We start from the raw sequence: 16152 nt of genomic DNA, 5'->3' as shown, positions 1-16152 counted from the left end.
AAGCTTTTAATATTTCTTACCAATGATTGGGGGTTGCATTTGGAAAATAAGACATAAATGGATAAATGGTTATGAAGACCAGATTTTTTAAGCATATTGTGATTGTCTAGAGTTGATATTTGAAAGTACCAGTATGCTTTTTGCAGATAAAGCTTTGTTGTCAGTGATCTGAAGTTATTGTCTTTAATTGTACTTAGTGTTGCTGGTTCATAAGAATTGTTTTTTATTTCTTTTAACCTACTCTTGAATTTTTTCCCTTTCATGATGAGGAGAGCTTCCATAGTTTTATAAATTTAAGAAATAGTACATTCTTTTCAGATAAAGATTAAGATTTTAACCAAGTAAAAAGTCGGATATTTTTTTGGTCATAGAAAGAAAAAAAATCAGTGGTAATCTTTTTGGAAAAAAAGAATAATTTATTTTTTATTGAGCACCCTTGTTATTTTCTTCATATATCAGATTGGGAAATTTTTTATTTGATTTATATTTTGTGAGCTTTGGTGACTAAAAATCACCTTCTGCAAATAAAAACATATTTTGTTGTAAACTGAAAACAAAAAATAAAATAAATTATTCACTTTCTTAAGATTTTGTGTTTTTGGTTAATACTAACACGGTTTGATACAATAATTAAAAATTGAAGTGCAAACTTGCTAAATCACTAGTTTTGAAGACATTAAAAAAAATTAATTCCAAGATAATAATGTGTATGCTTTATTTGGCTTACGATTTATGATTTTGATTAACCGAGCTTTTAAAAAAAAATTTGGTACGATCGAACATTAAAAAAATTCTACTCCGTTGTAATTCCGGTTAAATTAAATATATTTGGTTTTATAGTAAGCTTTTTTAACACTTATTTTTTGCAAAGTCTGTAAGTTAAAACGCTTTATTCCAAGGTCATTAATTGATCGATTTTTATTATCTGATTGTTACTTAATTTAAATTTCTTTACCCTTGCAGTTTTTTGACAGGTTTGCTGAGTTTTTCTGGAGCTAATACATTAATGCCATCTTGAAATGTTTTGGAGTTTCGCCATGTGCACAGCATGGTTAAACGTGCTAACAAAATCGTTTCTGATAAACATATAAAAAAAAGAAATTGTGTTTCAGGACACAATGGAACAGAACGTTGATGAACTCAGAAAAGCTGTGGATCGTATTGGTGATTCTTTGAGAAATCTTCCAAGAGATAGTTTGCAATCTATGTTTGCCGCATTGTCGGTAAGATAATCGTTCTTAAACCAAATTTAGGGAAATGGACAAAATCAGATTTAAATTTTCCAAAAATACAATGTAAAATTAAAACACACGCAATAAAAAAAACGAGAGTTTTTGTCGATTCTACAGAAACCAAATCGTCTTTTTTAACCCAACCAAAGATTTTTTCAGTGTTAATATTTTAATAGACCTAAAAATCTTGTCACTTCTCAGTCAAATAGAAGCATAACTTTTCTTAAAATTCTTAGGGAATATTGGCTGAACTCAGAACCTACAATCAAAAATCAGAATCTTTAAACAAAGAAGTCACTGAAATTCCAGTGGATTTAGAAACTCGAAGACTACTTGCTTCTTTAGCTGGAATCCGAACAAGGATTGTAACTCTTCTTTCTCAAACTGAACAAAGCCACTCAGCCTTGGAGGAAGCTTGTGGAGTCCAGGAAAGACGACAGAAGGAAATAGAAACCTACAAACAATTTTTGGATGAAACCACTATCTGGTTGGAAACCACAGTCTTAACCATAAACAATTTTTCGGCATCGGATTGTGAGGTTTGTATAAAATATTCTTTCTGATACATTATTCAAAATCTTCCAGTATTTATTTATTCACATTCTGCTTCTTTGACCTGTTGATATTTGCACAGGAATTGCAGGGAGAATTGTCAACTCGAACGGAACGCGTTATTGAACTGGAGAAACTTCCGGAAGTCAATATTCTGGCTAATAAATTAAAAGAGGCTTTGGTTGAATTGGCCAGTCGTCTTCAACAAAAGCAGCAGGTACTCGCCTCTTACCAGAACTCAGGATTTATTTTATCTCATTCTCACTACGCTTCGGTGAAGGGAACCGCTTAAAAACTCTTGTATCTCATCTTTCATTTCATTCGTTTCATTGGCTTCGGAAAAACGACACATGTCACAAGTTCTCAAAATACAATTTAATACTTTAAAAAAACAAAAGCTCGAATAGAAAAATTTTAATTAAAGTTTCTGAGATTGGAATGAAATTTAAAATCTTCAAAGGTATATTTGTTTAATATTTTTATTTAGTTTTGATATGAATCGTTTCTTCCTTACAGTTCACGGACTTATTTCAGGAAAATGAGTTATGATCTCACTTAATCGATATTATACGAAAAAATTAACTTTCTCTAGTCTTGAAACTACGTCTTAAAAATATTTTTGTAAAAATCTATTTATTGGATTTTAGTTGAAAATTTTTTACTCCAGCCGAAGATTTTTTCTTCAAGTACGGAAATATTTTCTTAAAGTTGTAAAGTTCATAACGTTTGTTCATAATTTTTAATAATGTTTAATAACTAGTGATCAATAACTAATATATTACACTATAGGTTAACAATATTTTTTTGAAAATATTTTAGATGTAATATATATTGATGTCTATGTTTATTTTTAAAAATATCGACCAAATATGATTTTGATTACGTTTTTTTTGTAGACGTCACTATTTTTCAACCCACGCACACTCATTATATGTTTCACAATCTTCCTAACTCATTTCATGTGTATTATTTCATTGCTCCTCTCATCGTTATCATTTGTTAAATCTTTTATTCGTTGTGGTTTTATATTAAGGTGATGGTTGTAATATGGACACTGCATGTATTTAAGGAATGTTTATTAAATTATTGTACTTTGACATAATTAAAGTATTATCAGTTATACCCCACTCTTTATTTTCTTTCGTCGTTTATTTTATTATTTATCGCAGCACCTTAGTTTTAAGATTTTGTAATTAAAAACATTTAGTTCCCTATTTTAAGTATTTAAATTTGTTTTTCAAAGCTATTCTTTTTTAATAAAATATCAACAAATTTCATTTTATTTATAATAATCTAGTATCTAACAATATTTCCAGAATAATCTGAAATATTTAATTTGATTAATAATTAAATTAGAGTTATCGATTCTACATAAAGCATGTTAAAAGTGACTAAAAATATCCTCTGCTTCTCTTACAAACTCTGGAAAAAACCTCAAAAACAGAATAATTTTAACGCTTGATATCAGGATAGGAAATTCCTACTAGATTTAGTATTAGTTTCAATTCTTTCAAATTCTAACTTTGATTACAAGATTCGCAACTTCATTTTTAATGTCAGAATAAAAAATATTTTTAATTTCAAAATACTTATGCCTTCACATTTAACAACGTTATACATTTTAATAATTTCATCAAAGTTAAATTTATTTTTCGACTATTCTTTACAAGTGGGCACAGAAGAGACTTATCACACGTTACTTACATATCATGCTCATTCTTATCAGAATCCTTCTTCTTTTACAAAATTTCATCATCCATTACCAACCCTCTTAATTTTGCAGGAAATTTCTGAAGCAGAAATACTAAAGGATGATGATCAAGAGGATACTACTTTGGACCAGGCACCTTCCCTGAGATCCAGTTCACCCTCTTTAGCAGATGCTTCCTTACAAACTGGTCAAAGTTTATACGAAGACCAACCAGTTCAAAAAAAACGAACTCAGCTTTCCAAACAAACTTCAACAAGCCAAATGCCAGTACTTTGCCAGAGTCAGAGTCTTATGACAGAACCAATTGCAATTCCAGTACAAGCTGAAACTGCTCAGACTCATGAATCAATCATGGTTCTAAAAACAAGGGATGGTAACCATGATGTGATTGAAATTGCTACTAAGAATGTTCCATCAAGTCAGGAGTTCATTCGAAGAGAGCAGCAAGGAAATAACCCTGATGATATAGTAGTTGACATGAAGTATCAAGATGCTCAAAAACAGGAAAGTGTAACGTCAGAATTGAACATTCAACATGCTGCACCTCAGTCTTTTGAAACTCTTCTTGTGGAGCCTGATGATGTGACCACTGAAGTTGTGGTAGATAGTGATGGTACCAAGAGGATCATTGTTAGAAAATTGAGAAGAACTCTCGTCACCAGTAGGCAGACGACTCAACAACATGTTTCATCTTTGACGGCTGCCGTTGGCGACAATCCTCCTGTTCTTCAAGCTTTTTCAGAGGCAACTATGAGGGGGCAACAATTTACTGTTACCACCACAAAACCTGACGGGACAATAGAGATGTCCACCAAGCAAAGTTACGGTGGAAGAGTAGCTACTGGAGCTCCAGGAACTGAAGTTAATGTCGAAGAGTACGAAAGTGTCCCAAAAGTGACTCATAGTGTCATCCAAGGAAATATCCAAGACATGGAACCACTAGCATTAAGGGAAGCTTTGGATGAGGGTGTTGATTATGAAACTAAGACATCCAGTGTGCATGCCGTTGTTCAGCAAGTTACTAGGCGAGTGATTCGTAAAACTCGTCGTGTTATCAGAAAAGTGACGATAATAGATGGCAAAGAGACTGTGACTGAAGAAGTGATAGAGGAGCCTGAAGAGGTAGAAATTGATGAGCAAGATATTCCACATATCAGCATAAATGTAGTCAAGAGTGAGGATCATCGAAGAGGTGAAGCTAAAGCTTTTGAGTCTCTTGTCGAAAGAGCAGCTTCTCTTGATTCAGTAAAAAATTCGCAATCGGAAGGTTTATCTAAAGCTGAAACTTCTCGTGTTTTAAGTGCTTCATCAGAAGCTTGCACACCTGAAAGTCCAGTCCAGAGTTCATTCTTAGGCCCCATTACGAGAGAAATAATGCCTAATTTTCCTGAGGATCCTAAATTCAAGAAGTCTAAGAATAAAGAATGTAAGGACGAGAATAAAGGAAATGATAAACCTAAACCAAATTCTGATGAAAAAACACGTACGAAACCTAAAGCAGATAAAACTAAGAGGGAACAAAAGGGCACACAAGTTTCTGAAACCATTGTTTCTTCAGAAGTCACAACACCTCTAGAAACAGAAAAACTAAGGATGGAAGTAGCATCAAATTCTTCAGTGGTGCCTGGTGTCCAAACAAAGGAGGGATCACCAACACAACCTGAAGTTGTAGAACCAGTGGCAGAAACGAGTTGTAAGTTTGATGTTACACCAGTTAAAGAAATCGAGAAACACGGTATTCAATTAGAACCTGGCACAGTAGAATTAGCGCACCTTGATGATAGCATAGTAGCATCTGTTGATCATCACAAAGCCAGTACAATTCTATTAGAAAAGCAAACTCCTATAGAATCAATCATAGCCATAGACGATGAACCCGTTAAAGAAGATGGATCTGGAGAACCTCAGTTACCAATCTTACTCGAAGGTGTTGCACATACTGAAAAAGGATATTCCATACCTACAGATATGAAAAAAGACACACAAAAAGTTAAACAAAAATCAGAAGATTTTTCAAATTCGGAATATAGTGAAGAAAAACTAAATACTGCAGTTCCACTACCAACCGATGTAGAAGGAAAATTTGAAACTGTAGAACTAAGAGCAAAGGACGTAGAACAAATATCAACGTCTCTCAATCTGGAGACCCAGAAATCAAAACTATGTGATTTAACACAAAAACCAGTAACTAGAGATGAAAAATTACAAGGTTCTGACCAAATGTCGGAAGAAACCGATTCAAAAACAGAAGGTGACCCAGAATCAACTGTCCCACATGATAGAATGAGGTACACAGATTCATTTATTGCATTAAAGTTAGAAGAGCAACCGGAAACAACCAATTTTACTTTGCCTGAGGACGCTTTAAGACCAGAGTATACATCTATGCAAAAAGTTGAAATTGACCTAACAGTTCAAGAAGGAGATAAGGAAGGTTCTTCTGTTACTGTAAAAACACGAGTCGAAAAACCACAAGATTCGATATTTCAAATTGTGAAAGAATCGGTGGATATTGAACTGCCTCTTGAGTCAGAAAGATTTAAGGTTAGTAATGATAAAATATTACAGACAAGTGCCTTCTTGAAGGCTGAAAGTGAAGCTGAATCAATAAACTACTCCGAGGTTTCTGAAGATTTTTCTGAAAAAAGCATGGCCGACAAAGCTACCAGTATTAGTGAAAAGCTCCCAAAAAATGAAGTTGATTCTGCTAAGGCTAGTGGAGATGAATCCATAAGTTTGACGACTACAATAGCAGACTCTGTAGATATCAATGTTCCTTTGTCGGATTCCTCCAAACATGGAACCGATCCACCACAACCGGACGTTGCAGAAATTACAGAGACATCTGAATCGATATCAATACAAGATGAGACATGTGAGAGAGATGTTGGATATGAACCAGATGACAGGACTACAGTCGAGGAATTTGCGATTGCTGATGACAATGAAGAGGATAGTGGAAAGAAGAAAAGAAAGAAGAAGAAGAAGCAAAAAGTTAAACCATCAAGAGAAGATGATATGACCGAATTCCCTAAGAGTACTACAGACGAAGCTGATTTCACAGATGAAATTGTTCCTATCGAGGCAGAATGCAGTAAGTTACCAAAGAAGTCGAAAAAAAGGAAAAGAAAGAAAGAAGATATAACCATAACGAGTAGCGATGAAGTCGTTACCGAACTCACTGATGATCAAGCGAGATTGCATGAGTCTGATGTACCAGAAAACGTCCCAGTTTCAATGCAGACGTCTCCAGAGCCCGTTCTTCAAACTCTAGAGCATGAGATCCAAACTTTAAAAATCGAGGAAGTTCACTCTGAGGTACAAACTTTTCCCCAGAATGATCAAGATACTGCTGCACAGACCTCACCAACTAAAATACCAGATTTTGATGCTATTTCAGTGCAAACAGTAACTCCTGAAGCAATACAAACTGAAGAAAGCGTTGTGCAAACTTCCCCAGTGGAGGAATCAAAACCAGCAACACCACCTCAAGTCGAAAATATCGATGTTCAGACAATTATAATTGAAGTAGACTCTGCAGAAATCCAAACATCTCCAAGGAACACAACTGAAATAGAAACCCAAACATTGACTGTAAATGAAGTTCCTGTAGATGTAGAACAACAAACAACTCCAGAACCAAGACAGAATGTGGTCTTTCAGGAAGTGGCTATGCAGACACATACTCCTGATTCGGTAAGAACTTCAGAAATTGATATACAGACTAGTAAATCAGCTTCTCCTGAAGTTGTGCAAATGCAGGATTTCGATATTCAGGCTAACCTGGTCGATGAAGTCACTTTTTGCAACACTGAGACCCAAACAACACCAAAGAAGAGTCCACGAGCGGTAGAAACTCAAGAGACTGAGATTCAAACCATTATTCGAGAAGAAACAGACAAAGTTTCCCAAACTAGTCCAATTTTGGAAAATTTAGACAATAAAGATCTTGGTAAAGAGAAGACATTAAGCCAGGAAGAAACACAAACTAGTCCTGAACCCCAAAAGGAAATTTCAACTATTTCAGTACAAACAAAATCTGAAGATGTGGTACCTACAATTGAGGAAAGTGCTCAGACTATTGAAGTAACTCTGTTGCCAGATGTTGAAGATTCCCAGTACGAAGAAGTTGAAGGATATGTGATAACACCTGGAAATCAAACTCCTGAAAATGAAGAACAAGCTTCTGAAGTTGTTGTTATCACAGCTCCAGAAGTCTTCCTTTCTGATGAGATTATAGAAATAAAAGAAATTGATACAACTCAAGAAGTTGCTGATTCGAATAAACCAAAATCTAAAGAAACATCAATGGAAAAACTTCAAGGAGTTGCAGCAGGTCCATCATTGCCAACAAAAGTTGAAGAAAATCTTCAACAATTTCCTGGGCAATTCAGATCAGTAGCGACCGGAGGCTCTATTTCCAATTCTGAGACTGACTCAATCACAGACGATTCCTATGAAATTCGACTTCAAGCGACACTTAAAATGTCTGAAAGATACTCTCCAGAGTTTTCAGTCAACGTCAGCAAGTTAAGACACCATAATAAAGGTGAGGATTCTCCCCTAGTAGACAGTGAAGCTGGCAAGATGGAAAAACTACAAAAGAAAAAGAAGAGACATAGGACTGTGGAGATAAAAAAGAGCCCTGTAGATCCTGAGACTTCTGATATTGGAAACACCTTTACCCAATCAGAACATCCGGAAGAAATTTCCTTTAAGCTTTCGTATTCAGATGTTGCTAAAAGGGGATCCAGCAAGCAATCTTCTGAAGAACGTGACGTCTCCCGAGATTCTTTTGGAAACTCAGTTTCTCAAGGGTTGCAGCAACATATTCCAGAAACTATTTCCATTAATACATCTCCAGAACCAATGGACACTACAGAAGAACTACTATCACCAACAGAATCAGTTCTAGCTAGAAAGGAAGATAACCCAGAGAGAATGGAAATCAAAACATACGCTGAAGCCATCGCAGAATCGGATCCAAGAAAAAGAGAAGTTTCGTGGGAAGATCGATTGCTCATTGCACAGAGCACCATCTCTAGGGAACTACCAAGTTCTAACGCTCTTCTTCTAGCAGAAGCTTTTGAATGTCAAAAGCCGCACGACCCAATTGCACAAAAAACACAATTAGCAAAGATTATATCTAAAAGAGTCAAGAGTTCTCCAAGCGCAAAACAAACATCTCACATATCCAACGTTTTACATATCGCCACACTAAACCAAGTTCCTCTTGAATTATCACCTGAAGAAAGATTTGATAACATAAGGACAGAGTTAGCTCATCTGAAAACTGCTGTAGAAGGACACGATGGCATTGTAGTGGAGCAGAGCTTGGTAACAATTGTAGAAACAATTTCAACCTGGTTGGAAACTATTGAATACAGAGTATTTCTTGAAAGAGAATCTCCTAGTGGACCTTCTCATAGAGATGAAAGCAACTTTATTGAACTTAAGGATGAAGTCACTCAGGTGGAGAAGAGCATCAAGGAACTTGATCAAATTTGGAAAGGTGTTGAGAGCAGTTACCCTGAGGAGGAACGGGATAGAATTAGAGAATGTGTTAATGCTTTGGAATATCAAGTAAAAGCTATTGAAGAAGTAACGAGTGAGGAAGAAAGTTTTGCAAATGCAGAATTAGCAAGGTGGGATGAATTCTTGAATGGTGTGAACAACGTATCTAGGTTTGTAGAGAGTCATTTATATTTAGATTTAAAATTAGAATTTAAAATAAAATCGCTATAGATAGGTAGATGTAGGTGTAGAACTTAAGTTTAAATCACTGTTTGCATAATCAATTTCAGGCTCGTGGAAGAGCAACGGCAACAACTAGACACCGTAATTGACAGTGAATCATCCACTCAGTGGAAACTCCAGGAGCTGGAAAAAATAGAAAACACGAATCAATGTCACATGTGGAAAACATCGAAACTTTTATTAACAGCTCGAGGGATACTGAGAGACTATCCCGGCAAGACAATTCCAGAAGAAACCTACATTGCTCACGATACAACCAAACTCATTGAGAATAACATCAACACAGAGAGAGAACGTCTTCTGCAATTAGAAGCTCTTGCTGAAGAGTATGAACATACTCTTCGAGAATTTGCCCAAATAACTGAAATTGCAGAAGAACTTTTGGACAGCCCAATTACTGTCATCAGTCTTGAGCATCTGCAGGATGAGATGCAGAAGCACAGGAAGTTCTTCGTAAATTTAAATCACTGTCGAGCTATTTTGGAGTCTTTGGAAGGCAACTTGGATACTGAAACTAGGGCCAAGCACTCTGGTCTTCATGAAGAACTGCATAGTCGGGCAACATCCTTGTTAGACCAAGCAGTTTCAAAAGCTCAGCATATGTCACTAGCAGCATCCAGGTGGATTGTTCTGGAACAGGGGATGAAGGAGGAGAGAGGCTGGTTGCAGGTTGCTCATCAACGAGTTCCTGATTTGCAAACGGTCACATCTTCTGATTATGATCAGTATATTTCACTCTATCAGGTAAGCATTGTTTGAATTTAATCCACATTTCAAACTTGCACGTCCTCTCGTAGTTTAAGTGTATGAATTCAAAATAATCCCGGTATAAAAATAAAACAGTATCAAGGAAGCTAATAATATTTTTTTACAGTCTCTCTCAGCAGATGTTGCAACCCATCATGCTCGTTTAATAAAACTCTTGAGTGTGGCCCAAAGTCTTCAAGATCTATTAAACATCGAAGATCCAGAAGATCGTTACGGAGAGGCTTTAGACGTAATCCTCAAGTTGCAAGAAAATGTCGAATCTTCCTTGAGACGTTTGCTAGCTTTCAGAGAAAGTTGGAGCACTCAGGAGCTGATGGTAGACCGTGTAGAGCATTGGATGTCGAATGCAGAAAGAGGACTCGTCAAAATTAAAGATCCTTGCGGTGGACACATGCGTCAATTTTGGGTAGGTCCGATTTTAAATTTTAGCTTGTACAAATATAGACAGATATAGCTGATGCATTCGGAGAAAAACGTCTGCTTGCATATTGGCATTTCCTTTCACATTTGGCTGACTGCCATACGATAAAAATTATTTCTGAGCTATTTCAGAGGTACAAAAGTACCAAATAAACTGAACAAATAAACTTTTGCTTTCAGGAACTGAAGGCTCAATATGAAGTCCATAACAACATGCGGAATGAAGCTGATAATTGTTTCGAACAGGCTTTAAGAATTATTCCCTTGTCTGACGAAATGCTTCAGAGGCAATTTAGAGGTCAACTTCAAGAAAGATGGAATGACGTGACAGAGAAGATAAATGAAATTCAAACAGCTGTGAGGAAAAATATTTCTTCTGAAGATGTTCCAGCTGATGAGAAACTGAATCTTTTGGAGAGGGAGCTGCACGAGTTAAGAATGACGATTGAGGGATTTCATGGGGTTTTGAAGACTGAGGAGGAATTGGAACTCTATGTGGAGAGGCTGACTGTATTATTCGAACGTGTTTATGTCATTCAGGTGAGATAATCGAAGATTAAATTATATAAACTTTCAAACGAAAACCCAGGTCTGAGATTGCATCAAAACCTTAGAGGCCTGCATCGCCACTTACTTTTCAGAAATAGAACAAATTAATTTTTTTTTATTTCTTTTTAGAACTTTTAAACCTTCTAAGTATCTTTTCAAACATTACTGAAAAATTCTACAAAATTAAAAAATTGCCTTAAAATCTTTTAGATTCTTTTACACTTTTGGAAATATTTTTAAGTATTCTCTTCAAGTTAATTTTTTTTTTAATTCCAAAATTATTTTTAATTTTCTTAGGAATCTAAAAAATTATTTTTCATTCTCTTGAAAACTTCCAAAATTCTTCAAAAGCTTCTTTTTCAAATCTACATATCGTTTAAAATTTTACAAACCTTAAAAATTATAAATTATATTTAAATCGTTTCGAAACTTCTAAAATCGAAATATCTTTTTAAATTACTTGAATTTTTTTTTTAATTTGGTAATCTTGAAAATCTTTTTTACTGTTCTATTAAAATTAATTCTTCAAGATAAAAAATCATTTAAGTTTTTCTACGAGTTTTAAGAATTTTTTGTCGCTTAAAACCCTTCAAAATTGAGTTTCCTAAAAAAATGTAAAGACCTACAAAATCTAATAAATTGTCTTAAAATCTTCTTGATTTTCGACAGCTTATTAAATCTTTAAAACCTAAAATTAATATTTTGAAATAAAACCTTAAATATTTAAATTGTTCCAAGAAATCGTTTTAAAAAATGTAGTCTCCTCAAACCTTTCAAAATTATGAAAAAGCTTTCGAATTTTTTTTCGAATTCTTAAAAATCAGTTTTTGCCAAAAAATTTATTTTTTCTTATCTCTTTGAAAATTTTAACAATTAAAATATTATCTTTTATGAATATTGTCTAGAAAGCTTCAGAAATTAATTTTCTGATAAAATAAAAAAAAATTTGAACACTGCCCAGTTATTTTTTGACAATCTCAGGCCTGCTAAAACCTTTGAACTACATGAATATCAAAATTAAATATGTTAACAGTTTTTCCTCAACTGGTCCAAATTCTTTGCCTCATACCAGTATATAAATAATTTTATATAAAAATTGATTTTATGGGTTGTGAGAAAAGTCTTTCTACTTCCGCTGGGATTTGAACCCAGTTCCTCAGATCGCCGATCTCGCGCTCTTGTCTACTAAGCTACGGAGAGCACGAGATTCATTTATCTGGAACAGTAACATATATCATTTTCTAAGGTCTAAAATCAGTATATTTATTTGATGGAATGGTAGGGGAAGAACCGATCACATCTTTAATTATTGCTTAGTGGACAAGAGTACCTGACCGACAATCTGAAGACCTGGGTTCGAATCCCAGCAAAGCTAGACAAACATTTTTTTACAACTCAGGAAGTCAGTATTTAAGTAAAATTATTTAAATATTTATATGAGATCAAGGATTTAGGCCAGTAGAGGAAACACCGCTACCAGTTTTAATTATTGAATTTTATCTAGCCAAAACCCATTCCGTCCTATCTATATTAATTTGATATAATTTGTATTTTCCAGGAGGAATTGGGAAGACTAGGACTTCTTCCAGCAGCAGAAAGTGAAAGAGTAGGAATCCTGCTCTCAACAGCTCGAAGAATAGAAGGTCAAATAAGTGAAGAACTTGACGCAGCCCAGCTTCTTCGAGAACGTCTTCAAGCTCTAGAACGAGGTTTGAATCGAGTTCGAAAAGGTCATCAGAGACAGACATCAATTTTGGATCAGTGTGAAGGAAGTGAAAAACAAGGAAGTGACATTGTGGCAGCATCAGTTGACAGATGTCAGTCAATTGCTGAGGAACTAGTGATCCTTTGGCAAGATATAATGGGTCTTCGTCAGGTTCTTCACACCCTGCCGATGAGTATGAGGGTCTCTGTATCACCTGTTGGAGTTGAAAGGGACATTTCTAATCTTCAGGATGATCATACTAAACTTGAAGCTCGTTGTGCCCGACTTTTGAATTTGCTGAAAAATAGACTTGCTTTGTGGAGAAGATTCGAAAGACAACTAGAAATGGTCCAGCAATCTGTTCAAGAAGCTGATTATATGATGGAGCTGCTCACTGTCCAAGGGTCTGTGGATTACGAGAGGCTGCTCAAGGCTACAGAACGACTGGAGGTGAGTCATATTTTTAATTACAGTTAAACTCGGACATAACGCTCCCGGATATATCCCTTCCGAGAATTGACGCTGCGCCGCGGAGATGGGTGAGACGAGCTGCGGAGTTTGTTCTTCACCCGAGCATGACAAAACAGAGAAAGAAACAGGAGAGATATAGAAAATAGGAGAGAGAAAAAATAGTTCAAAGACTGAATTTATGACCAAGGTCAACCCCAAAACCGGCACTATTTCCAGATTTTACTATATTTGAACCAGTAGTTGTCCAATGTTTTATTTTCTTTCATTGAAAATATATACGGATCATTCTGAAGATTTCTTTAAATTTTACAACTTCATGCCAATTGTCAACGATATAACTGTCGATTTTTTCTCTTATATACGTACCCAAAGACCCAATAAAAACAAAGAATTGAATTTTTCGAATCAGAAATTTACGCGATGTCTTTTTTTTTTTTAATTTGATTTCTTCTTTAATTTTACTTTTCTTTTCAAATCTATATAAAAAGGGAAAATTTGTCTATATATTCACCCAATTTCAACAAAATTAAGAGAGCTGCCAATTTCTACTTTTGAATTTCAACAATATTGATTTTTTAGAACATTCTTTGTTAGAATAGTTTTGTTTGATAATCGACCAAAAATAACAATCACGCTGATTTTTCATGATTATAGTGAAAAAAAACGAGCTACACCTTAAAAAATATGCATTTTAGAAAAAAATATTCTATGCAAAAAATGTAGTTCTCAATAATTTACATATTGGTTTTGCTTAAAAGTAACATAAGCTTGGCATGAACACTTTCATAACAGACTTAAAGATCTTGAAGAACCGCAACTAATTTTCGCTCAATATTTTTCTCTATACTTAATACTTTTCCAAAAAATCAACTTTTATTTTTTCAAATGTTTGTCTTGTGGTTTTTTAATTTCTTTTTGGGAAGAAAATTTAGAAAAAAATTTCAAATAACGATCAAAAATCATTCAAATTTTAAAACGAGAAACTGTGTATGTGTTAATAAATTTGATATTTAAAGAACAAAGGCAATTTATCCTGCAGTTTTTGTAATTAATTAATGAGAAAATTTAGACCGTATTCTAATCTACGAAAAGAATTTTATACTATTTAGTCCAGAAATATTAACCGATTAAAATTTTGTTGTTGAGAAAGGTAATGAAATTCCGGAGAGAATTTTGAGAGAATCGCGGAGAGAAAAATTTTGCAACAACCAATTCTTTTGTAACAGAATATTTGTTAAAAGTTGATTTTTTGTCATTTTCATTCTTTTTAGGTTATTCTTCCTTATTTTATAAGTATTTTTTTCATAATATTACCATGATTTTATTAATAAATACAGAATTTTGACTTTTTTTTACAAAAATTTAATTTTTTCGCTTATTGTCCAACACAAGACAGTTTAAATACTACGCATTAATAAATTATAAATTTTATAATTTTATCATTTATTTCCAATTGCCGTTATTCCTTACAAATGAAATTTATTAACACATAACAATATGCAATATGCAAACCAGAACACAAACATTTTTCTAAAAATATGTTTAAAGCAAAAACAAATTCTTAGATGTGTAGAGCTAGATTTTAGTTTTTCAATTTTTTTATAAATCAACAAATATGAAAGAAAAAGGCGATTTTTTTATTTGACGTTCTTGGTTCTCGTGATTCATATGACAATTTGTTGCAGTCAGTCACATTTCACAGAGTAACATTAGTTAAACATATATTCTCATTATACAATGAGCAACAAAAAATTTCTAACCAAATTATTTCTTGATAGTGTGTTTTCTATCATTTTTAATCATTTTCAATAATTTTAATTTTTTAACGTTTTTTTTTGCAAATTTGGATTGCAACAATATTATAATAAAGGAATTTTCTTTAATGTGATCTTTTTAACAAATTTAATAAACAATTATATTATTTGAACATTTGTCAAGAATAAAAGTCAGTTTTCCAATGTCTTCATTGACAATATAACTTTAAACAAACTTTAAATTATTTACAATGATGGAAAAGACATGTCAACAATGAATTTGATCATCCATTTTCAACTAATTTTAATCTATGAAAAATACGCGATTTCGAACATTTTCCCATAAATCAGGAGCACCCGGAACGTCAAATAGAAAAAATAACAATATTTCTTTATTTACAAAAAATTAAAAACGCATATTAAAAATCTGTCTCGAAAACTCTTCTGGAAGATTTTATCCGCTTTTTTCAAATGTTTGCATCTAAATTGGTCGCAATTTTTTGGCTGTACGTTATTTTCAGCCAAAATTTTTTAATAATTTGAAATTTCAGAAATTCGCTAGTTCTCTATTTATATATTTTGTATTTTTAAACATTCGGGATTTTTATGTTTCAGAAAAATTATGCCATTTGAGTACATAATTTTAGCTTCTATGAGCAATAATACCAAGAATGTTTAAAAATGAATTGATGTTTTGAAAAGTTTATTTTATATTATGAAAAAATGTCTATATAAAGGAATAATTTAGCGAGAATAAAATTAACGGGATATTTACCTAATATTACAATGAATCTAAAAAAATCAAATGTGAACTTTTTGAGAAAATTAATTTTTTTCGACAAATTTATGCTATTTTAGTCATTTTAAAATTATTACATGTTTCTTTAGAGAACTTGAAAGAGTTTAGATTGTACTGCGAACTGCCGCAAAGATATTACAATTATATTAATTAATATTAAGTATATTAATATTTAGAAAAATATATTTTTTTAACAAATTAATTCACCTAAAGCCATACCCAATATACCTTAACACTAGTAAGCTAATAACACTAATAATCGGTTTTAGCAAAAAATTTGCAAACTTGCGGGTGTAAGCGTTGATAAGAAACTGATTCACTGGTTCAATAGTATGTAAAGTACGAGGGTAGTTCAATAAGTCCTTAGAATGAAGTATAAAAACAATTTTTTTTGGGTAAATTTTTTTTTATTTTTCAACATAATCTCCTTGGAG

General features: G+C 33.4%; 1 protein-coding gene across 1 annotated transcript in view; it reads left to right on the top strand.

Moving 5' to 3' along the window:
- The window catches only part of LOC117179063 (nesprin-1-like), a 296643-nt gene that overhangs the window by 212322 nt on the left and 68169 nt on the right, over nt 1-16152 (top strand). Inside the window, exons 38-45 of the mRNA XM_033370700.1 lie at nt 1113-1223; nt 1469-1771; nt 1867-2001; nt 3568-9179; nt 9300-9996; nt 10127-10426; nt 10621-10980; nt 12548-13144. Of these exons, the coding sequence (XP_033226591.1) occupies nt 1113-1223; nt 1469-1771; nt 1867-2001; nt 3568-9179; nt 9300-9996; nt 10127-10426; nt 10621-10980; nt 12548-13144 (8115 nt within the window). The remainder of the gene's footprint in view (nt 1-1112; nt 1224-1468; nt 1772-1866; nt 2002-3567; nt 9180-9299; nt 9997-10126; nt 10427-10620; nt 10981-12547; nt 13145-16152) is intronic.

Source organism: Belonocnema kinseyi, chromosome 8, assembly GCF_010883055.1.
Source record: "Belonocnema kinseyi isolate 2016_QV_RU_SX_M_011 chromosome 8, B_treatae_v1, whole genome shotgun sequence".
NCBI classification, from domain to species: Eukaryota; Metazoa; Arthropoda; class Insecta; order Hymenoptera; family Cynipidae; genus Belonocnema; species Belonocnema kinseyi.
Note: the sequence above shows the minus strand (reverse complement) of the source record. Positions and strands in the feature narration are given on the sequence as shown.